This window comes from Polypterus senegalus, chromosome 8 (assembly GCF_016835505.1).
Source record: "Polypterus senegalus isolate Bchr_013 chromosome 8, ASM1683550v1, whole genome shotgun sequence".
NCBI classification, from domain to species: domain Eukaryota; kingdom Metazoa; phylum Chordata; class Cladistia; order Polypteriformes; family Polypteridae; genus Polypterus; species Polypterus senegalus.
The window spans coordinates 183,607,681-183,633,626 of NC_053161.1; the positions used below are offsets into that span (position 1 = coordinate 183,607,681).

General features: G+C 39.1%; 2 protein-coding genes across 2 annotated transcripts in view; both read left to right on the top strand.

The window, feature by feature from the left end:
- Nucleotides 1–25,946, top strand: part of LOC120533562 (gastrula zinc finger protein XlCGF26.1-like) — an 813,484-nt gene that overhangs the window by 347,919 nt on the left and 439,619 nt on the right. The gene's annotated exons all lie outside the window — the stretch shown is intronic.
- On the top strand, nucleotides 658–25,899 carry LOC120533532 (zinc finger protein 239-like). Its single transcript, XM_039760467.1, has 3 exons — nucleotides 658–767; nucleotides 4,894–5,355; nucleotides 24,518–25,899. The coding sequence occupies exons 2-3, from the start codon at nucleotides 4,929–4,931 to the stop codon at nucleotides 25,249–25,251; spliced, it is 1,161 nt and encodes a 386-aa protein (XP_039616401.1). The 5' UTR covers nucleotides 658–767; nucleotides 4,894–4,928; the 3' UTR covers nucleotides 25,252–25,899.

Sequence of the window (25,946 nt, forward strand, 5' to 3'; positions counted from 1 at the left end):
AACACAAATGAATGTGCTGAAAAAAAGTCATGTTTATTCATTGTTACCCTTTTAAATTTGGTCACATCTGACACAGGCACATGAAAAAGTGCATAAAAATCAATTAAAACGCTACAACTGAACAGAATCTGAAGTAGCAGCAATACTGTTTTTTTATTCAACTTTTGAAATGAAAAAATATAAACATTTTGCTCACATCTGACCAAGGCATATCTCAAAGTTCATAAAAATAAAAAAGTGCACAATATTAGCAATAAAATTTGTTTCCCTTTTGAAATAAAATAAATATTTTGGTCACATATGACCCAGGCACATCACAAAGTGTATTTAACAGGTTAGCCAAGCACTGTCACTGCTCTCAAAGCTCTCAGCGCACAAAGCCATGACAAGTGATAACAGCGACTAACACACGTGAATACAACGACTACTGCACTCGGAGGGGACACACAGGAGGATGTCTATGATCAGAAAAACAAACGGCTCTCTGGCAGCACCAAACAAACGCAGCTCCTCCGTTGACTCTGTTGATTTTATAGCCTCCCATAAGGCAGCCGGGCACTGAGCCATCCAGCATCTCTCCAGGCAAAGCGCAGGCAACAGAGTCACGTGACCCTGTCAGCCGCATGATGACGTCATCTAATGCGACGGCTACTGTTGCCACGCTGCCACTGTCTCGCTTTGAGAAACGTTGCGGGCGCAGAACTGTTACTGAGTGAGACAGAAGTGTGAACGAGTTCAGAAACAATCCCATCGTCACGAGGCAGACAGTAAGTGCTCTTGCTTTTGGGGATGCACTTTATGGATGTGTGAGTTTTCATTCGCTTCATTAGAACCTCCGCGCGCGACTTGAGTGAGAGTCGAGCAGCGCGTTCGTGAGCCCCCCGCTGAACTTTGCTCGAGTGAATCCTTGTGTGGCCACCCGCGTGCTGTTTCTGTTCATTGGTATCTGCGGTTCACGTAACGTGTCCTAGTCCCAAATTTTAAATGGTACCACCCAGTCACACCGCTGGCGCCTGTTCATTCCTTACCGTGTGTTCCTTTTGTCGATTCCTTCTCGAATCGCAGACATCGGAGAGACGGCCATTCCACACGTACGGCGCTTTGATTCCTGCCTTTGTTTCTCTTTTGTCCCGTAGATGGTGACCGGCCGGCCATTAAAAGAATCGCGAGTAGTCAAATTAGTAAAAGTGAAAAACGAACTGGAGTCCATGACCGTGGAGAAGAGTCTTAGAAAATACAAATACTAAGGTATAGTGAGAGAGAACGGCAGTGCTGCTATGAAGTAATTCGCCTTTAAGAGTATGTAGTACTAGGGTGTTGTACCGTGTTAGCCATTATGAATGTAGAGAAGAGCCAAGCAAAATGACACCTTTTATTGGCTAACTAAAAAGATTATAATATGCAAGCTTTCGAGGCAATTTAGGCCCCTTCTTCAGGCAAGATGTAATCCAAGAAGAAGGGGCCCGAGTTGCCTCGAAAGCTTGCATATTATAATCTTTTTAGTTAGCCAATAAAAGGTGTCATTTTGCTTGGCTCTTCCCTTTAAGAGTATAAATTATATGTTGTTAACTGTTAAAGGTTGGTAGTCAGTATCTGTATTTACACACACGGCCTCAAACCTGCTTAACCCAATGCAGATAGCAGACATTTACATGCATTGCTTGAATGGACACTTAAATGTGTGTCTTTTTTCCCGTTTAACTTGTATGAAATATGACAAACTCCCATGTTTCAGTGTTAAAGCCAATCCAGTAATGTCTGTTAGTGAGTATTAGAGAAGTTAATAGAGATTTGTGGTTTGTGTTACTGCCTTACAGTTCTGTCAGAATGAATTTGAATCTCCGCCTGTTTTTTAAGTCTCTATGCAGTTTCCATGTCTGCTCTTTTATTCTTATTTTCTTCACTTCTCTAAAGATACTCTGGTTTAGTGGCCTGGCAAGTCTGACTTGTCTTGGTGTGGTCGTGGACTTGAATGTGATTGTACCCTATGGTGGTCTATAGCTGGCTCCTGCCCTGTACGGGTACTCTGGTTTTCTTCCGGTACCCCAATAACTTATAGTTGTGTTTGTTTTGCACGGGACCACGTGGTGGGGTGGAAGTTAAGGTCCATTTGGCTACTTATACATGTGACTTTATCATACAGACCCAACCAGGCTGTGTGTGTCACCCCATGTGCCACTCTTAGTTGAACTCCACTGACAGGACTGCCATCCCTCTTCTCCACAAGACCCACTTTCATTTAATTTTCATGAAGGTCAATAATGAGCAACTTTTACTCTGGACCCCCCTGTTACGGCTCATTTATACTTCACGCTCAGAACGCGTACGCGTCCGCATCATGGCTGCCACGCGTTCCCAGCGTTCACTTCACGCGTCCTCTGAGCAGGTCCTCAGAAATTAACGTGACGCGTGCGCGAGTTGCAGTACCAGCAAAAAGTTGGGGGGCGCAGTGTGCTAAAAGTCGGAACGTGACGTCAGAGTCTCTGTTTACTGTCTACATGTGACAGCAAGCCTCTATGGAGATCCTTCGGGGATCGATGTGCGCGCTTTGCTGTTTGATGAATGGTTCAAAGTGTTGAAGCAAAATGCTGACATACAGATGCATTCGTGGTGCTTTTATATTCAAGCGTCGCATATTCCCGATCGTAATGACACGATACATTTTAAAAGTCTCACATACCATCTTTTGTGCCGTCTATTTTTTATTTTTTTACTTTACCTGCTGTCAGGTCCAAGAAGCTCGTAGCGTTTAAAAACTGGGATGACGTTTACGATGATCTGCTTTAATGATAAAGTAAACTACGAGGTTAAAGTGGACATTTCGAGATTAAATCTCGAATTTTATTATTTTTGCAACTTAACAACTGCAACATAATGTATAGCGTTATATTTGAACCACTGAGAAAAAAATAAAGGACACGGTGAAAACGTATATTTTGTGATTAAAGTGGAAATTTCAGCTTTAATCTCGAATTGTCCACTTTAACCTCGTAGTTTACTTCATCATTAAAGCAGACCGTCAGAACGCGTCATCCCAGTTTTTAATCGCTACGAGCTTCTTGGACCTGACAGCTGCGGCAAGCAGCAAAAGATCACCACACAGAACAAATTAAATGTCTGATATTCCAACTCTCTGCACATTTAGAATCTTTAGATTCATACTTGATATCACTTTCATGATGAAATGCATTAAAGTGTGTGTGTTACATTTTACATATAATTTCATTTAAATAATGAATACTATTAATAATTACACACATGGGGTGTCACAGTGGCGGATCGATAGCACTGCTGTCTCGCAGGGAGTTACGTTGCTGGTATTTCCTGCTTGTATTCCACACTGTGCTCCGGTTTCCTTCCAAAGATAAGCAGATTTGGGGATTTGGTGCCGCTAAAATGACGCTAGTGTATGTGTGTGCTTGTATTCACCTTGCGATGAGCGGAGACCTCGTCCAGGGATTGTTTCTCAGTCGTGCCCAGTGCTTGTTGGAATGGACACATCCCTGGATTGATGGATTTAATCAATAAACATCCTTTTCACAGATATTGCGGTAAGGTGTTATCGGAATTTAATAGGTGTTTTAGGCAATTCACAACACAGAGAAGCCAAACATGTTCTCACCGTGATAATATCTCACACTGCCACCTGGTGGACTCCTCCAGATTTACGTAAAGTACGCGCGCAAGTATAAACACTTCAACGCTTGCGTAGCAGGAGCGTCCGCTGCAGCATGCGTCGCGTTGCGTGAAGTATAAATGAGCCCTTAGGGTTACCCTTCGCAAACCGGTCCGTCAGAAGCACAAATGGAGCGTTAAAAAGACAGACTGAGGCACACAAGGCCTCCACCATGCCAACCTCACAACACTGGTTGGTGCTGCTGTTTAATAGGAGTTTATTAATGTGTTAAGTACTAAAATATTTGTGATGTGTGCAGCGTGTCCTTAAACAAGATGAAGCTGATAAACTTGAAACTTGTTTCAAAGTTGTTGAAAATGACAGTTTTGAAGAACGTTTTTGCCTTGGAGCATGTCAGATTTTCCAACCACAGTCGCTGATCTCATCACCTGACCACGTTAATTTAAACAATTGTCACATTTAGCGATTGTGTGCCGACCATTCAGCAGAGTCGTTCTCGGCCCTTTTTCTAACAGCCAATAGCAAGCTGCTGATGATGCCTGTCGTGTACTAAAGGTTAACAGCTGTAGCTCTTCAGCAGCAATCTTCGCCCTTCATTTTATTTTTTCCCCTTTTATTTTGCTATCTGATACACGAAACAACTGAAAGAGGAGCATCTCTTATTTTTGTTTGGTTCAAAACCTGCAGTTTCTTATTCCCCTTCACTTAACTCTATGCCTTCTACTTCAGGGAAACATTCACTGGTTGTCTTCTCTCCTGCACACAGTCTGCTAAGGCTAAAAACAAAATCAAACCTGTTTAAATTTATCTTAGCGAGTCGCAGACTAGTTGAAGTCAGACATTGGGTGTCTCACATTAGGTGGCCATGTTTGCAGGGACACACTGCCAACTGCCTCCATCTCGCTAAGATTATGTAAAAAAAAAAGGCTGTGACTTAAATAATGGTTTGGGATTTTGCAAGGTTGGGGCAATGTCACATTAGACAAGTTCAATCAAAGTAGTGAATAATGTTGACACACATCTGTACAAGATGACCTCCTTGTTCTTCTAGCCTGTTGGACTTTCCTTTCATTCTCAAACCCATTTTACAGGTAATGTGACATGAACAGTTATGAGTTACTGTCTGATTGCTATGAACTGTCTGACTTGACATCAGCTTTAACTAACAGGACGTTATAAAAATCAAATGTCTTTAGATCTGAATGATGCAGTTTTATTATCCTGTTATCCTGTTTATATCCTGTTGTTTTCCACAGAGAGAGAAAAATCTACCATTTACTGTAATGTTTAAATGGATGTGAAAGAGGAGACGTGTGAGGCTGACATGAATATCATGGAGGAGAGGACCATAAATGTTAAGGAGGAGGACTGTGATTGGGAGAGTGTCCACCCCAAACAGGAGAGTCTGGACATCAAGGAAGAGGACAATGAACTGGGGTCAGTCAGTATTAAAGAGCAGGATGAAGAGGAGTGTGTCAGCACTGAGATGGCCAGCTATAGGAGTATGGAGAGTGTCAAGGAAGATGACCTTCATTATGGAGATCAAGATGGAGCAGTGACCGGGTTAGTCTCTTCTCAAAGCAAACACTCTTCATCTCCGGAGTCTTCTATCAATGTAAAATATGAATCATTACAGTCTGACACAAAGACCACTGAAGGAATTTCATCTCCTAGGACTGAGGAAGGTCAGTCACCACCTAAGACGTCATCTGAAACAAGTAAGTGAAAAATAACAATCGGTGTACATTTAGGGTCAGGGTTATGGGTCTGAAAGTGCTGTCTTGTGATTTTTTTTTTTTAAAGAAACTTAGACAAACATTCAAACTATGTTAAACCCTGCAATTTCACTACAGTTTATAGGGTTTAGGAATCTGCACTTCTTCAATTATTTTTTGTAACATTATGCAAACACTCTAAGCCTGTCTTTGGTTAAAAAAAAAGAACATTTTGTGAGTAATTTCGAATTCCTTTTATTTCTCCTAATTCTGTGGTCTGATCTTCAATTAAGTTCCTATAACAGACAAACACAGTCATCTTTAACTAATAACAAACAATGAGACCCTTGTCATTCCTGGGTACATTATTTAAACATGGGAACAGTCCATTTTGTGATCCCCTGTCTTTAGAAACCTTCTGATCCTCCTTTAGCTGCAATGACCTTCACTAAACATTTCTTGCGGCTGCCACTCCGGGTTCAATTTCTTGTCTTTTCATTCTTTAGAAAGTTTTCAGTTTCTTGATGTCTCAGGGATTCCTTCAGTGATCAGGTAAAGCCAACAAATCCTAAGGTCTTTGTTCTGATTGGCTTGTCTGGAATACCAGCTTTCTTCTGTTTAAGCTTTTCTCTTGTTGACTTCTTTTTTTTTTTTTTTTTTTTTTTACAGCTGATTGTCTTTTTCATTACCTAACTTCTCTCAAGCTTTCATGACATCTCCTATCAGATTTCTTTGTAACAATTTTTAATTCAGTGCTACATTGATGATGGCATCCTGTCCTGGTCCTGCAGAAGCAAAAAAGCCCTAAACTGTGATTCTACCATGAGGTTATAGCAGTGGTGTGCAGTGATCTTTTACCTCCAAACCACTGTGAAATGGGAACACACACATGGTGACATTGGGATTCAGGCAAGACCCACACACCAGACCAGGGGTGACATTTATAAAACATAGCATGGAATTGAGTGTGAAAATATGCACACACACACAAAAAAAAAAACAAAACTGGAAAATGTGTACACCCAGAAAAAAATCAGATTTATAAACGGATGTATGCACATTACTACAAAATTTACTTTTTGTAAATCATAGTCACTTTTTAAATATGTATATATGAACACTCCTTGAACTGCCAACCTGAAAACATTCACCTATGGAGTCTGCTAATTTGTCACCTCTGTATGCAATCATGATGCTGTAGAACTTCATGGGCTGGTAGATCAGCCTCTTCCTCCTCAACCGTTAAGACCCCACCACCCGCATTCAAGAATATCTGGCTTTGGTCTGCATCTGAGAGTGAAAGACTAGTGCTGGGCGGTATACCGGTTCATACCAGAAACTGTTTTTTATTTTTCTTATGATATGGATTTGTCTTATACTGGAACAGCAGTTTAAATAGCCTAAACAACGTTCGGAACCTGGCGCAGCGGGAAGCTGTTTAAGGGGGGACCATTTTCACTGCTGCACCGCAAAACAGGAATGCCACAGACTACATGCGTTAGTGGAGGTATTGAGCACTGAAAATGGAGAAAGAACATTCCTAAACGGAAGCTGTAGCAGACAACAAAGTTGAACATGATGACACAGAAGAACTTTTTAACGAAAAAAGGTGCCGTGTCTGTTGTCTGAAAATACTTTGGTTTTCAAAGTTCAGATACAGACCATTATGTTCCAATGTGTGAATACTGTTTCTATAGTACTGGACTACTGGATAATACTGCAAGCCAAGTTGTACTTGTTTTATATTTTTTTTCAATACTGTGTAATGTACCTGGTTACTGTGTAATAGTGTGACGATGCCGGTTCCCTACAGACTCCCTCTTCCCACGTGGGAATCTGTTGAACCAACACCGTTGATAGTTATGACCGAGATGAGCTGAGAAATCTCATTGAAGTCAGGGGGTGGTGGAAAGTGCACAAGTGCTTTTGTTAAAAACAGTCAAATGTAAAACTAAAAGTGTCCATTGTGCAGTGTTCAGAAAAATACATTACCCAAATAAATAGCAAATCCAATAAACCAGTGAAATGTGGGGATAAAATCCATAATAAATCCGTTAAAATCCAGTCTCTCCGATCACAGCACACCACTTTCTGTCTCCAAGTGCTCACCCTTTACGGGCGTTGCTGGTGGAGCCTTTGCAGCACAAACTGCTTTCTGCCAACTCCTGTGTTGGCTGCCGCCACACTGCGCAGTCAGACCGTCCGAGATTCGCACACCTCCCGTCTTCCTTCGCACTCACTCGGACACTCCTCGGATCCATTGGGTGGTCTTACATTTCGTTCGCCCCACTCTACATGCTTAGTTAGTGGGATGAACCAGCCCCTAGATCGCCTAAGCCTGAGCTCTCTCACGGAGCCCCAGCTTGTGCTGCCTTCACCTTCCTGGTGTCTGGATCATCTCCCATGACTGCCTTTTCCCTTCTTTAACCTCCTTGTGTTCTATCTGTTTTTTTTTTTGCTTTCCCCTATGCTGCCGGCTCATAAATATACATCTCCGTCAGCGCAGCGCCTTATTCGCATGCCGCAGTAAGCCGATGAATCAATAGGGAACGATCGGGTGCAACTCGCCCCAATCACCTCATCAACTCCCAGCAGTCGTGCAATCGCGCCCACGGAGACAGACATGGCGAACTGGATTTAAAAACTTTTTTTTTTTTTAAGCCGCAGACCCACTATGTCACAAATAGCTTTATAAATGCAAGTTGCAGTTTTATTATTTATGTATGTAGCTTAGCTTGAAGCAAGGTCCATATTAATGCAATTTGCCTTAATGTCGGTTCAGTTGGTAAATATGTCATCACCAAGTTGCACTTATTTTATTTTATTTTGGTGAATACTGTGTAAGGTACCTGGGCTTGAAGTTTTAAGTAATAGTATTATTACTGGAAGTTGCACTATTATTTTTTTTATTGTTAATATTTATTAGTTTAAATATTATGCAGTTTAATGATGGTAAAGTTAAAAAATATCACTTTAACATGTCAGTGGACAGAGATTGTTAACATTAACAGAAAGTGTAGTTGGTTTACAAAAAATATTTACTATTTATTCCATTTCTAAGACATGTTCAGTGCAATACAACTTTTGACAAGCACCTCTGGATATTTTATACTAAGTCTGAATGCCTCTTTGGATGGTTGACAATATGTTGTCAAAATTATAGTTTAAGTTTTTGCAAAATTTGTTCAATAAAAAGGTTCTATATTTTGACTGCATCTGTCATGCAATGTGATTCCTTCTCTTCATTAGTGCCATCCCCTTGAAAACTATCACTTTATGGGGCCATGTAAACCTGTATTAATACTTGTGTGCACATTAAAATGTTTTTTTTATATAACATACAATGCTCATTACAGTGGAATAGGTTATTCTTAACCAGTCTACTGAAGTAATTGCAGTGGAAAATGTGGTTAACATCCATTCATGCATGGGGAAAAAACATACCGTCAAATACCGTGAAACCGATATAATTTAGAAAAATACCGTGATATAGAATTTTGGTCATACCGCCCACCCCTAGATCACAAATATACAGTGGGTATGGAAAGTATTCAGACCCCCTTCAGTTTTTCACTCTTTGTTATATTGTGGCCATTTGCTAAAATCATTTAAATTATTTTTCTTTCCTCATTAATGTACACACAGCACCCCATATTGACTGACAAAAAAAAGAATTTTTGAAATTGTTGCAGATTTATTAAAAAAGAAAAACTGAAATATCACATGGTCCTAAGTATTCAGACCCTTTGCTCAGTATTTAGTAGAAGTACCCTTTTGAGCTAATGCAGCCATGAGTCTTCTTGGGAAAGATGCAACAAGTTTTTCACACCTGGATTTGGGGATCCTCTGCCATTCCTCCTTGCAGATCCTCTCCAATTCTGTCAGGTTGGATGGTAAACGTTGGTGGACAGCCATTTTTAGGTCTCTCCAGAGATGCTCAATTGGGTTTAAGTCAGCGCTCTGGCTGGGCCATTCTAGAACAGTCACAGAGTTGTTGTGAAGCCACTCCTTCGTTATTTTAGCTGTGTGCTTAGGGTCATTGTCTTGTTGGAAAGAATGCTGACCCAACCAACCCAAATTGATGGGTACATAAAATGAGTGATTTTGGAGCAGATGGTGCAAGCGTGAACATGGGTACAACAGGGGGAATAGGGGCACTTTTCAGAAAAGAGATAGGTGAACATGCTTTGTCTTTCCACTGTCTACCCCAATGGCTGGAACTGGCAATGCTAAACACACAAAGGTCAGTGCCAATGATTGAAAAAGTTTATGACCTTCTACAACTAGTGTGGAAAACGTATCATTTCAGTTCCAAAAGCAAGCGGGAGCTGAAGGCTATAGGAGCAGAGTTAGGATGCACAGTACGAAACCCATCAGCAGTAAAAAACTCAGCGCTAGTTGCCACACATTTATCGGGAACTCTCAGTTTTTCTCCATTCAAACTATGCAACAGGTCAGGGGCAGTACACTGCTGTACATCATCATATGGAGCACCTTGCAGTCATGTCCAGAAACATAGACATAAAGGGAAGAGCCAGACACATTGTTCAGCAAATGGAAAGCCTCTTTCGTTGCCTTTTGTCACTTTTTACATGACCTTTTTTCAGAGGTCTCAAAGCTGAGCCTTACACTTCAAAAAAATTCTCTTATACTTTCTCAGGCAGTTGCTGCAGTTGTGGGCTGTGTGGTAACAATTAAAGGACTGAAGGAAGATGCTTTGACAGAAGGGAAGCTGCAGGAATTCTTACAGCACTTAGGTTCTCAGCCTGAAGGTTCAGTGCAACAGGAAGGGCCATCAACAAGCAGGAGTGAGAGGGCTGCAAGTTGCCACGCAGTCATAACCTTCCAAAATGTTAAACTGAAAGGCCCCCAAAATCAGGCCACATTCAGAAGTGATCTAAAGGCCACAACTGAAAAAACAGTTGACATTACTGTTAAAGAATTGGAGATCAGGTTTGCGAACATGATGTCAAGTGTTACACAACACAGACATTCAAAGGGATCAGAAATCATCAAGTCATTTTCAGTGTTTTGTCATGATGCATGGCCAGAGGACATTGATAGCTATGGCAAGTGTGAGATAGACACACTTGTTAAATGGTACAGGGAGCTCTTATCAAAAAATGGCAGTGATGTCACAGCTGTGCAGAAGGAATGACTAATGTTGAAAATATTAGTGAAGGGTCAGTTTATGGATAAGACTTACGGTGACCTATGGACAGTGATGCTGAGCAAGGAGCCATTCTGTACAGATTTTAAAAATCTGCTTCACTTAGTCGAAATAATACTGGTGCTTCTGATATCTGCAGCTCAGAGCGAGCGAGGATTTTCAGCAAAAAACAGAATAAAATCAAAAGTGCACAACTCCCTCAGTGTAGAAACACTGGAAGACTTGGTAAGGATCAGTACAGAGGGCCCTATACACTTGAGCTTTTTGACCCAGAGCGCAGTGTAAAGCGCTGGTTGTCAGCCAGCAAAAAAAAGCGCAGAACAAAGTATACTGGCTGGCCTAACGATGCTGACATTGTAATGGTTAGTGACAGTGAGCATGAAGAGTAATTCATTTCTTTATATTTGTACACTCATTGCAAAATGATTATTTCAGAAATAATTGTTTATAATGTTTGTTATTGTGTTAATTCTTGTGTTATTATGTGTAAGACATTTTCAGTGTTTGTATTTGTAGTGTTCCTTACACATGTTGTGTATAAGACTCTGGACTTGAATTATTGCTTATTAGTAAACATTTGCACTGTTCACATTTATGTCTCTTTTATTCTTCTGTTATTATTATCTATAAGACCTTGCAGAGGACACTAGTAGGCATGTCAAATAGCTCAGATAGGAGAAAGGAAAGGCAGTGTGAGGTAGACCAAAGAAACAAACAATACAAGTAAATATTATTTCTTCTTTATTTCACATTTGCCATGCGGTACAGATTATGGCTCCCAAAAAAAGCATTTGGTTCCTAAATATTTTGGGTTTAGGAGCCAATGGCTCCCAATTTTTTTTTCTGCCTGGAGCCCTGTGATATCAAATATGAACGCTAGGGGTGGTCCTTCAGATGTGACATTGGTGTGACCCCACCTCTTAGGGTCTCGCCCACAAAATACAAAGATATTTGGGTAATTAATAAACAACACAATATAAACAAATCTTGAAATTACACAATCAAAATGAATAAGCAAGTAATATTTGAAAAAATTTGAAAGCACTAAATACACAAACATGTTCTTTTAAACGCCTATATTTGCTCTCCAAGCTTTATTTTTATCGCCCTTTGTCATAATTTCCCAGGTTTATTCTCCTCTCGCTTTCTTATCTCCTCTTGACAATCTTTGAGTTACCTTGATGTGATGTTGGGACAGCTTAACTGTTAGCTAAACTTAGAACCTTAATGTTCTTATGAATGGTCTCCTCGTGTCTGTTACATTTCTTATCTTCTTGTTCTGTTTGTTCACGAGCAGATCTTTATCGAGGAGAGATGGCTTTGCAAGAACCCACATTTCGTTCCTTTTATTTGTCTCAGTGCCTCTAAACCACACCTCCAGTCTCCTCTCATTGGTTGAACACCTGACTTGACTGGACTGTAAAGGTTTACATGATGTGTTCAGCATTGACAGTCCAGTTGTTTGTGTGTTATGAGTTCAGGTTTTTTGTGTTTGTCTGTTATTGTAGTGCAGTTGAAGATCAGACCACATCCTCAGGAGGAATTTAGGCAAAAATTCAGGAGATGCCAAAGGGTTTGCAAACTTTTTCTTACATCTGTAAAGCAATTTAATTTCTATTGAAGATTTTAAGCAACACATTCTTCGAGCTGCTTAATTCAACCGAGTGTCCATCTCTGTGCATCTTTACCACAGCTAATTGATAATATTCTTGACATAGTTAATTCGTCATTAGATACGGGGGTCTTCCCAGACTGTCTTAAGACTGCTGTAGTTAAAACCTTACTCAAGAAAAATAATCTTGACCCATCTGCTTTTGAAAATTTTAGACCCATCTCTAACCTGCCCTTCTTAAGTAAAATTCTAGAGAAGACAGTCATTATGCAGTTAAATAACCATCTCAATAAACATGCTATTCTTGATAAATTTCAGTCAGGTTTTAGAATAAATCACAGCACAGAAACTGCACTCGTTAAAGTAGTAAATGACTTGCGGGTAAATGCAGACAGAGGCCATTTATCTGTTCTCATCCTCTTAGATCTGAGTGCCGCATTTGACACCACTGATCACAACATTCTTAGAAATCGCCTTAGTCAATGGGTGGGCCTCTCTGGCAGTGTCTTAAATTGGTTTGAATCCTACCTGGCAGGGAGAAAATTCTTTGTTAGTTGTGGTAATTACAACTCAAAGACACATGATATTCAATATGGTGTTCCACAAGGCTCTATCCTGGTCTGCTGCTCTTTTCAATCTACATGCTTCCGTTAGGTCAGATTATCTCAGGGCACAACGTGAGCTACCACAGCTATGCTGATGACACACCACTGTATTTATAAATAGCACCTGATGACCCCGATTCTCTTGATGCACTAACACAATGTCTTTCTTGTATTTCTGAATGGATGAATAGTAATTTTCTCGACCTAAATAAAGAGAAAACTGAAATTTTAGTGATTGGCAATAATGGATACAATGAGGCTATTAGAAATAAACTAGATGCATTAGGATTAAAAGTCAAGACGGAGGTAAAAAACTTAGGGGTAACTGTTGACTGTAACATGCATTTTACATCACATATTAATCAGACCACTAGGACAGCATTTTTTCACTTAAGAAACATAGCAAAAGTTAGACCTCTTTTATATCACTGAAAGATGCTGAGAAATTAGTTCACGCTTTTGTTTTCAGTCGATTAGATTACTGTAACCCACTCCTCTCAGGACTACCCAAAAAAGTCATAACTCATTTGCAACTAGTGCAGAATGCAGCTGCTAGAATCCTAACTAGGAAAAGAAAATCCATGCACATCTCTCCAGTTTTGATGTCACTGCACTTGTTACCTGTGTCATTCAGAATTGAGTTTAAAATTCTGCTTATGGTTTACAAAGCCTTAAATAATCTCGCTCCATCTTATATATCAGAATGTCTGACACCTTATATTCCAAATCGTAACCTTAGATCCTCAAATGAGTGTCTCCTCAGAATTCCAAGAACAAAACTTAAAAGAAGTGGTGAGGCGGCCTTCTGCTGTTATGCACCTAAAATCTGGAATAGCCTGCCAATAGGAATTCGCCAGGCTGATATGGTAGAGCACTTCAAAAAAAACTGATGAAAACATATTACTTTAACATGGCCTTCTCATAACTTCACTTTAATTTAATCCTGATACTCTGTATATTCAATTCATTATAATAACTATTCATGGTGGCTCTAAAATCCATACTAACCCCTACTGTCTCTTCTGTTTCTTTTTTGTGGTGGTGACCTGCGCCACCACCACCTATTCAAAGCATCATGATGTTCCTACATTGATGGATTAAAAGCCAGAAGTCTGCATGACCATCATCATCAAGTCCTTCCATGAGAACCCTAAATACAAAGAGGATTGTTTCATTTATGTTAGGTAGAATGCCCAGAGGGGACTGGGTGGTCTCTTGGTCTGGAATCCCTGCAGATTTTATTTTTTCTCTCTAGCCATCTGGAGTTTTTTTTTCCTTTTCCCTGTCCTCTCTGGCCATCGGACCTTAATGCGTACAAGAACACGGCGATACAGTTGACAAGCAGTTCTGGTTGCACTTTGCACAAACATTAAGATGTTGCTCTTTACACAAAGAACAGCAGAAAATAGAATAAGCTGCCAAGTAGTGTGGTAGACCGTAGCAGTTTAGGGGCTTTCAAAACTCAACTTGATATTATTTTAGAAGAATTAAATGGATAGGATTGGTGAGCTACACTGGGCTGAATGGCCTGTTCTCGTCCAGATTGTTCTAATAGAGCTGCAGTCACCTGAGAGAAAATTAAAGGCTTTGTTGTTGCCTTAGCTCTTCACTTTATGTATTACTTCATCTCCCTTTCTCTTGTAGCAGGCCTTTTTTTGCTTTACTTTAGTATTGTTTAAGTTTCTCCAGCTTTGACTTGTCTAACATTTAATGGTAGATGTTCAGGTTGCTCAGCTAGTGCTATATTTCAGCTGATGGAAAAGCTGATGACATTGAAAGGTGGGGTTTAGATTTTCATAGGACTTTTTTTTACATATGCATCTGAGAAGTCTTGGTGTGTTAGAATGTTAATGTTATTTATTGATTGTCATGAGTATCAAATTGTGTTTAGTAAAGATTTCGCCCATAATAATCATGTGATTATTATGACATCATATTGGTGATTGTGTTAAGTTTGCCTTGGGCATTTCTCGAGTATTTGAAATTGCAGAAGAAGTCCTGTGTTTGTGCTTTTTCAAACAGATTGTTTTCTTTCTGTTTTCTTCATTTAAGAATTATGTGCTTTCTTTCAGATTGACTTTCATTTCTCCCTTTGGCTCAATAGTTTTATTATCCCCTGATTATTTTCTTCTCAGTATCTTTGTCGTTATGCTATTTACAGTATACACATTATTATCTATGCGGTAGAAACTGAATTGATCATTTTCAAGAACTCTGGAGCACAGGCCACTGTAAGGAGCTCTGGACAGGAGCTTGTTGATGTTTGTCATGATGACAGCCCTAGCAGTCTTTGAAGGATAGCAGTAGTAAGGAAAACTGTCAAGTTGAGGAATGAAGCCTTTCTTGTAATTTTAGCAGGAACATCTCCTGATGTGAATGAAGTTAATCAAAAATGTGACAGACGCTTGCAATTGGTTAATAAAAACTCACAGAATGAATAATTAAATAAGACTTCATTTGCATACATGAACTCATATTAAATTTAATACACAGTAAAACACAACACATTTAATTTCAGTTATTGTAGTGCACTTCGATGAATATTATAAAGGGCTGTATTAGTGAGACCGGTGTGTGATAAAGCTGACCAGTCCTGGTTTCACCTGCCACTCCTCATCCAGAGCAGACACTAATACGAGTAATGGCTCTGATCTCGGGTTTCTTCATCGTATATTATTTTTTCTTAGATTACTGGTGCTCCTGTGGGTCAGTGCATTAATACTTCACTTTGTTCATTCTTCTGTATTGCTTTAATGATTTAAATGAGCTCTTTTTGTATACATTTTGCATTTAGGAGTCCACATGATGCTCAATTGAGTAATGGCTGTGTTGTAAGAGTACTCCATGACACTATCCTGCAATTACTGTTTTTACAAATTAACCTCAGAAGTGTCTCATTAGAGCATCAACATACCTTTTGTGATTTTTGGTGTGACATTTGAATTGTTCAGATCAGAAGACGCACCCTGTTTCTTTGCATTCAAGGCCAGTGATAAAAGACCAGAGGAGTTTGATTGAAGCTGCCATGGCGGCTGATAACTCTGGAGCAGTTTCCACTGTTAATCAACTGACGGCCTTTATATCGGAGCAAAATGAAGTTCTAAGTGTGACCTTGAATGCATCAAAAGAGAGGAGGTTATCTGACTTTCTTTGTGATATTGTAGAAATTAGAAATGAAAAGCAGAAACTCCTGTCAGTTTTTTTTCAGGTCTGTACTCAAGTGGAGCAGCATGACACAGAGAATATGTTCCTTTTATGCTGAGACCCAATCTCCCCATAAGAAACTTTACAGACAATAAGATGGATCAAGGAGAGGCAACATCAGAATTATTTGAGTTCCATATAATAACAGTGGGAAAATGTTTGGCTTTATGAAGAAACTAGCAAAATACCCGCGCTTCGCAGCGGCGAAGTACTGCATTAAAATTTTTAAGAAGAAAATGAAACCTTTTTAAACTGAGTGAAAATATGCTAATAATTATTTGTTAAGGATCTCTTTTTATACCATGTTGTCAGTTCGGCCCTCCGGTTGTAACATGACCAAGCTGTGCGCTGAGCTTACTCTTGAGCATGCAACGTACAGTTGGCCATGTGAACAGTAATCTTGTTTCAAATCTCAGAGCTTGGATTGCTGCTGTCATAATCGGTTTGAGTTTCATGGTTTGTTTCAATTACGACAGTATTTGTAGAAATTGTGTTGAAGAGACATTCGGCATCTGTCAAGCGTTGTAAGTATACAACCGGTTTCCTCGATAAAATCACATCCAGCTTTCTCTGTTCTTAGCATAATTCTTTTTTTTTTTGTAAAAACTTGATTGCTATGTATTGATTGTAATAAAATTAATAAATAAAAAAAAAAATCACATCCAGCTTTTGAGAGTTTAAACATTTATAAACATCAAAGTGTCCACTACTGAAATCGTCACCTGTGAATCTAAGATGTTTAAGAGGCATTGGCGGTTGTCCAAAGGTGTAAAATATTTGGCCATTTCGGTACACTTGAAAGCGACAACCGAACAATTCAGCGGCAGCCATCAACTCACATGCAGATGCATAGTTGAAGGGCTTAAGCATTTCACTCTTATAGTGCTCCTGTGTAGTATAATTATCTCCTGTACCGTCATCAGTTCACACCTTGAACCTATCCCAGTCATTCAATACATAAGACAGAATGTTCCTCCGGATATCAGGAGTGAGCCTGATATGGCCGTGCAATATGTAACAAAGAGAATGGAAAAGGCAGGTGCCATCTCCGGGCATGGAAACCACTCAGTAAGTGACAGTTCTTTCATCGATGGTGATCACCTTGATAGACATGTTAATGTCGGTACGGTTGGAATGATAAAGGAAATGGGTACCTGAACAATGTAAAGTAAGTCTAAAATACCTACACAATAACTATAATCATAATAAATGAACAATAAAAAAGCAGAGAAGCCATGGATTAAATAAAAAGGCTGTAGTTATCAGCAGGGAGACGTGAATCCTGTGGCGAAGCAAGGAAGGGAATGTAGAGACTGGAGTGATATACGGCCTTATATATGCAGGCTTCCAATAACGTGGGAGGCGTTGGGATGGGGGACCCAACGCCTCACACGGTGACCGAGCTGCAGGCTTTGGACGTATATATGTACGTAAGTAGGATTCAGTTAGCGTTGGGAAGCCGCATACCAAATTTCTTGAAGATGGGCCCATAAGTAACAAAGACCGTTGAAAAGTTCAATATGGCGGCCGACAATGGCATCATACCACCGAAATAAGTACCAAATTTCAGCCTTCTACCTACACGGGAAGTTGGAAAATTAGTGACGTTGGAAAGTTCAATATGGCGGTTGACAGTGGCGTCACACCACCGAAATAAGTACGTACATTGGTTTCGGTTAGCGCAGGAAGCCGCCTACCAAATTTCGTGAACATGGGGCCATGAATAAGAAAGTTCAACATGGAGGACGTTGTTGACCGTTATGACCATAACGCGTAGAATTTCGAAATGAAACCTGCTTAACTTTTGTAAGTAAGCTGTAAGGAATGAGCCTGCCAAATTTCAGCCTTCTTCCTACACGGGAAGTTGGAGTATTAGTGACGTTTGGAAAATTCAGTATGGCGGCCAACAGTGGCATCATACCACCTAAATAAGTACGTACATCGGTTTTGGTTAGCGCAGGGAAGCCGCCTACCAAATTTCGTGAAGATGGGGCCATAAATAAGAAAGTTCAACATGGCGGACGTTGTCTACCATTATCGACCGTTATGACCGTTACGTGTAGAATTTCGAAATGAAACCTGCCCAACTTTTGTAAGTAAGCTGTAAGGAATGAGCCTGCCAAATTTCAGCCTTCTACCTACACGGGAAGTTGGAGATTTAGTGATGAGTCAGTCAGTGAGAGAGTGAGTCAGTGACGGCTTTACCTTTTATTAGTATAGATAATGGCTTTTTTGGTTTTCAACCATTTCTAATTTCAGGCCGGGCACATAGAATACATACCAGGCAAAGTGACATGTCTACGTCCAGCTCTGACTGAGTTTCTATTCTGAAAGATGCACACAAAAATTCAAAAGTAACTTTTGAAGGGTGAAAGGTATACTTTTACTCCTAATTATTCAGTCAACACCACACCAACCCCACAAGATCTCGTCTCTGGTGATCAAAAAGGCTCCACAAATTGATCTTTCTGATTTTCTGATTTGTCTGGTAAAGCTTCAGACTTCCTTCACTGGGGTGCAGCGACATTTCACTGACCCTCAACAGGCGCTCAATGCCTTTGACTCCTTCATGTCACTGGTACTTGGCCACTTTGACTGTTTTTTATGTATGATATACCAGTACTGCTTCGACTTTTTCCTGAATATTGATTCATAATGGCTGCTTTTTCTTTTCTTTTTTTTTTCATGTGTGTGTTTCGTGTGTGTACATACACATGTGATTAGAGAGTCATTGCGGGTTGTGAGGGGTCAGGACACAAGCCTTTCATGCTCCACATACTCTCAACCCACATTTGTGTAATATTTGTTTGCATGTCATATTTATCTTCAGATGTGTTTTTTCATATTTTCACCTCATTGACTCTTATATTGTGAATGTTGGGTCAGGATGGGATTGTTTACTGAGTTCTCTCCATGTTTTCCCACTCATAATCATAACCTGTTGATTTTTTCCTGTGTTTTTATTTGAGAGACCACGGTTTAGTTTTTTGCATATATGGTTTAGGCGTGGGATTCTGGAACTACAGTCTACATTATACATGATTGTTGGTGGGGCCACTGGGTTAACTCATTTGGCACCTTATAACGTATTTCATTTACAGTTCTCCTTTATTGCCATTCTTTGTTTTCCTCTCTTTTGTCTAATCTCAGTGTCTTCTCTTCTTCTTGCAAGCACTCGAGTGTTGCTGATTTATTATCTTTGAGCTTGGCTGATACAGCCTGGTTTCAAGATTCATTTCTTTTTGTTAAAGACATTCATTGAGTTGTCTCGACGTGTTAGTGTGTGGCATTGTCCTTCTCAGCCACTAGTAAAAAACATGGAGTTTTGGGCCAAGTTCACTATGCTGTACAGCTGAAGGTTTTTGATTCTGGAGATGTTTCAGAGGCAGGTTTTATTTTGTGTTGATGGAGATTGGTTAATGAAAACTCACCTGTGTTGCAGTCTGTCACACCTACATAGAATAACACATTATAGTCATCTTGTCCTTTCTTTGTCTGAATTCCAAATAATTGTCGGTATGGGTGCAAGTACATTTATTAACTGCCTGCTCAATGAATCGCCTTCCCTGATTAAACCGCGTATTCCTCCCTTTTTGTAGGCACTTGCCAGATTTATGAATCTAAACTCGATTGATGTACCCCCAAAAAACACTGCAATTTTTTTGTTACATGTTTTTAAATAAGAAAAATGTACTTCCAAATAATGAATAATGTATAAAAACACAATACAATAGAATATACTACAATAAACTGGTTTTATTAAGTACAGTATAATGTACAGCATTTACCTTGGAGATCAGACGAGTTGAAGATGCTGACGGAGGTGGTGGAGAAAGTGCTGAACTGAATAACTGAATGTTATTCACGGATTTTTGCCCTTTTTGCTGCACCTTCCTCACTTTCATCTGCAGAGGTTTTCGATAAAAACCTGTCCAATGAGGTCTGTTTCATCCTGTCTTTAAGAATGTTTCTAAAATGTTTTAGGCAAGTGTCATTTGCGCGATCATTTGTAATTTTTCAGGATTTTTCTTTTCAATAAAGTTAAGTGTTATAGGCAAGTGTCATTAAATAGCACGGCTGCACTATCTGTTGCAGTTTTTTTCAGGGTTATCTTTTAAATAAACTCAAGCGTTAGGCAAGTGTCATTAAATAGAGTCGCTGCATGATCAGTTGTAATTTTTTCAGGGTGTTTCTTTTCCTTAAAATTCGAAACTTTTTTCCCAAATTGCAAACCCTTCCTTTATCTCACTTTATGAGGTAACCTCCTCCGGCTCTGCCTTCTCCTGCATGCATATGTTGCCGCATCTGTAGTTCCGTCAACTCCTCCGTCGTCAGTTCCTCTGAATGTGCGGCGACAAGCTCTTTGATGGCTCAGTATTTCGAATTTTGGCTCGTAACTCAAGGCAAAAAATCAACTTAGTGACGGGTCGTATCTCAAAAAACTTGTACGTTGGGGCACTCGTATCTCAAGGTACTACTGTATTTCTATTCTTGTCCTCACTGTCTAAACACTGCTGCATTACGCTTCAGCTAATTCTCCCCTCGTCCACATTTTCATGTGGATTTTATTAAACAAATCTGTGCTAAACTTGAGGAATTTATAATACTTTTTTTTTTTTTTTTTTATTAATTTTATTACACTCCATACAAAGCAATCAAGTTTTTACAAAAAGAAAAATAGAGTTAAGAACAGATCGATCCCCACCCTTGAGAGAGAGAGCAAGCCAAACGGCGTTAAATTTAAGGCTTGTAAAAATACCTAAATTAATAAATTCTCTGTGCTTCATGAACTTATTTTAAAATATTACTGATTAGATCCTGCCATGTTTTGAAAAACGTCTGGACGGATCCTCTGAGTATTTGATTTTTTCCAATTTCAAATAATATAACACATCAGTTTCCCACTGACTTAAAAGAGGAGAGTTTGGATTCTTCCAGTTTATCAGAATAAGTCTGCGTGCCAAAAGTGTAGTGAATGCAATCACAATTAGTTTGTCTTTCTCCACTTTAAGCTCCTCTGGAAGAACCCCAAACACAGCTGTTAATGGGTTAGGAGGGATTGTGAATCCAAGGCTATCTGAAAGGTAATTAAAAATTTTTGTCCAGAATAATGTTAATTTGGTGCAGGCCCAGAACATGTGACCCAGTGAGGCTGGGGCTTGGTTGCAACGTTCGCAGGTTTGATCATGCCCTGGAAACATTTTGGAGAGTTTTAGTCGAGACAGATGTGCTCGATAAATAATTTTAAGTTGTATAATTGTATGCTTTGCGCATATGGAGCTCGAGTGAATTCTCTGCATTGCTACTTTCCACACTACTTTTCTGATATATTAATTGAGAGATCTTTTTCCCAGTGTCCTCTTGGATCTTTGAAAGGGAGGGATTGTAAAATGATTTTATATATTATAGAGATGGAGTCTAAGTCCTCGAGATTGAGCTATATTTTTTCCAGCATGGACGAGGGTGCAAGATGAGGAAAATCTGGAAGGTTCTGTTTAACAAAGTTCCTGATTTGAAGATAGTGAAAGAAATGTGTAGCTGGAATGTTAAATTTGGAATGTAATTGTTCATAGGAAGCAAAGACGTTGTCTATATAAAGATCTCTAAGCAAGTTAATTCCAGATTTTTTCCAGATATTAAAAACTGCATATGTTTATGAAGGTTGAAAGAGGTGGTTCTCTTGCAGAGGTGCCACAGATAGAAGCTTCTCCGTCTTAAAATGCTTTCTACATTGGTTCCAGATTCTAAGTGAGTGGAGCACAATTGGGTTATTAGTGTATTGCCGATAACGTGTGTTTATTGGAGCACAGAGCATGGAATACAAAGAAGTACTGCAGGATTTTACTTCTATTGTGGTCCAAGCCTGTGTATGTTCTTCTATTTGTGTCCAGGTTCTTATCGCCTGTATATTTGCCGCCCAGTAATAAAACTGGAAGTTAGGTAGAGCCATGCCACCTTCTGCCTTTTGTCTTTGTAGGGTCGCTCTTTTGATGCGTGAATGTTTTGAATTCCAAATATATGAGGTTATTGTTGAATCTAATTGCCTAAAGAATGATTTATTAATGTATATTGGGATGTTTTTTTTAGGAATTTATAATACTAAACAACGACTCTTTTTAAGATCCACCTTGTGTTTGACTGGCTAGTAAAGAGCATATTCAAGGCCTGACAATAGCTAATACCTCCAAATATTCTCACTCGGCATACAGTAATATTGACAGTCTTGAGAAGCATCTGAATAAGCTTTTAAATACACCTGTGTTTTTTTATTCAGTCAACAAGCTCAATATGACGCTAATCAGAGAGAAGGTAAATGACCATCTTGTGCAGAGTTGAGAATTCATTTCAGGTACGCAGTCATTGCTGTCTGTCTGGTGCTAAGCTGAGCAAGAAGTGAGCTCTTAGACTGCACAGATGAGATTTGTTAGCCTCCATGTCTCAGGTCGAGCAAAAATATAGTCATACTACAGACATGTAGATAATATCACGAACTACTGCTTGGAAATTAATTAGGTTTATTTAATGTTTTTCTTAAACTTTCCCCTCTGCTGAACTCCAATCTTTGGAGTGATTCATGTGTTTTTTAATTTTATTAATTTACCAAAACTCTCACAAAATGATACTGCTTTACTGGACACCCCTGTTTTAGCTGAAGAAATTAAATACATTAAAAGTATTTCAAAATCAATTTGCAACAAAAAAAGCCCCTGACGCAGGTGGTATGAAGACAGAAGTATATTTTGCATTTTGGCCACACGTGTCAAGTTTGCTGTTTCAGGTCAGGTGTCACGTGGGTCTCTGGGATTTTTCAGTGATGTATTATCGTAGTATTTCCCTCCACTTACCCTTTACCTGTTTTCTCAAGGGTAAGTGTACTTGTCAAGTTCATTATTGGGTTGGCCTACTGTTGCACTTGAAGATGAACACACACATACATAGCTATACGCATACACACAGACCCTAACCACAACAGTGCCCCATGACTGACACACACACACACTGATTAACCTTAGCACTTTAAGCCACACAAGTGCTTTAGGAATAACACAGCCTGTCACTCAGCACTTTTAGAGACTTACTTATTATCGGCATGAACAACATACGATGTTTTAATTATATCTCAGACCTAAATATTACTTTTGGTCTACAAAAATACATTTAAACATACAAAGGCTCAGCACTCTTGACTATCGGCCATTTATCAGCCAAGAATACCTTCTTTACGTACTGTTCCTACTATTGAGTGGAGCTCTCACTTGCAGCCAAAATAAACCTTGCAGCACAGCAGTAATTGCAAAACTCCAGCTGCTCGAGATGCTCAAAGAAATCTAACTTATTACTTCAATCACTCTTGACATTAAGACAAAGCATAGAAAGTTAAAAGCAGCATGGCATTTATTACAAGAATAATAATAATACCACTGGAACAAAGAATAAATAGAAAAATAGGTACTGATAGGAAAGTCTATATATATAGTCATTAGAAAAAGCTTACGAAAAAGTCACAGGTGACAAGGATGAATGTCCCAGGACGGCGTTTAATTTAGCAATCTATGTGATGACCAAAGACGTCTTCATCCATTCTTCTGTTTCTCCTCTTCTTCTTCCTTTCTTCTGATGTTGCTTTCAAAGTGAGGCATATTTATTATGAAATGTCATGCCGTGGTTTCACAACACATGCACCCGATTGGCTGGCTGTCAATACGATTGTTGAATTTTGCTGTAATCCAAATTGATGTCCCAGATGTCCATCCATAAAGTAATCAATAGCCTGAGGCATGGCTCAGTCTTCCTTTCCCAGGCTGTAATACCCTTTTAACACTATGCTGTGAACAACTGTTATAAAAGCGAGGTGTATGGGAAGATGACATGCTTTGATTTGTCCTTAATGTAGTTCATTTGTTGTCTTGTCTTGAACAACATATAATGGAAAATAAAACCAAAATTTACAGATTTTATACACCATAACAAGTGACTTGCGTGTTTTATTCATTTAAATTTTACTCTGTTTCCATTGTATATTAAAATGTTTTTGCTTTACTATCCTCTGCCTCTTATTAAAATCAAATAAAAAAAAAATATTGAGTCGGGTGGCTTTGGACTAATTGTTTACAAATATTAAGACACATTCTGTTTAATAAAAGTTAATTTCACATACTTGACGGCACTCTCCAATCTAATGATGGGTGATGATTATTAATTTCTACCTGCAATAATTAATAATATATGATGTTATAACATTACAAGAATATGATGACAAAATGATAATGCTATTCTGTAATGTAGTTAAAAAATCAACAATAGTTTGACTGTGCCTGTCACATGTGATCTTTTTATTTTACTATTTTAACTTTTTGGCTCCTGTAATTGTGCTCATGTGGTGAGTAGTTGAAATACAAATGAAAAAAATGAACAAGTTAAATCTCTATTTACTTGCTACTTAAGTTATATGATTGCTTATGCTTATCAAAGTTTGTTCATAAATTAAACCAATATTTAGTGTTGTAAGATAATGTCAGTATGAAAGCGGTGGGTTAAAAACTAAATTTTCTTTATCTTTTAAACTTTATACAGGAATCAAACTTCACTGCTGTTCTGAATGTGGCAAACGGTTTTCAATAAGAGGTAATCTTCAGAGCCACCAAAGAATCCACACAGGGGAGAAGCCATATGACTGTTCTGAATGTGGTAAACTATTTTCAGATAGAAGCAGTTTTCAGCGCCACAAAATGATTCACACAGGGGAGAAGCCATATTGCTGTTCTGAATGTGGAAAACAATTCTCTCACAGTAGTAATTTTCAAAAACACATTAAAACTCATTCAGGAGAGAAGCCATATTGCTGCTCTGAATGTGGCAAAAGGTTTTCAAAGATAAACGATCTTCGGAGTCACCAAGTAGTTCACACAGGACAGAAACCATATTGCTGTTCTAAATGTGGAAAACAATTCTCTTACAGTAGTAATTTTCAGATGCACATTAAAACTCACTTAGGAGTGAAGCCATATTTCTGTTCTGAATGTGGCAAAATGTTTTCACAGAGAAGCAATCTTCAGATCCACCAAAGAATTCACACAGGAGAGAAGCCATATTGCTGTTCTGAATGTGGCAAAACGTTTTCACAGAGAAGCAGTCTTCAGAGCCACCAAATAATTCACACAGGACAGAAGCCATATTGCTGTTCTGAATGTGGTAAAACGTTTTCACGGAGAAGCGATCTTCAGAAACATCAAAGAATTCACACAAGAGAAAATAAAATGACAGAAACTCCCCCACCTTGCCAACAGATGAACACAGTACAATGCTAAGCACCAGAAGAAAGAATGCATGAAGTTTGATGAAAACAAAGCTCTAATTGGGGAAACTACAAGTAAAGTGGTAAATACACTGTCCTCCTGCAACCACCTCAGGTGGAAACTGAACTTACTCATGCATGGCTTATGAGGCTCAAACTAAGACCAAAAGTTGTACGCCTCATCATAGGTGCACAAAACAGTGCCTTGCACACAAAGTGGTTCAGATAAAAAATACACACACAAACACACAAAAAAAAATAACCCATAATTGTCACTTCTGCCACAAAGAGCTAGAAACAGTTACACATTTTGTTGCTGGGTGTGAGGTACTGATTGCTGAAGGATTATACACTGCACAACACCACAAAGTGGCCAGGCTCATTCGCTGGAAACTCTGCAAGAAGTACAACTTACCAGCACCAGAAAGACACTGGGACCACAACTCAGACCACACAATGGAAAATGAGGAGGTGCAGGTCACTTGTAGCACAACAATACTGACTGATTGAAAAATAGAGGCCAGAAAACCAGATGTAAGAAATTCTGGATAACAGAAGTATTAGTTCCTAGTGATAACTCAGTCCTAAGAATGGAGAGGCAAGAAAGAAACAAAATACAAAGAAATGCTGTAGCGGTGCCACATAGTGTTTAAATGTCAGTGCTGTGTGTGTCTCGTTTCATTGTCCCATTGACTGCGTGTATGTGTA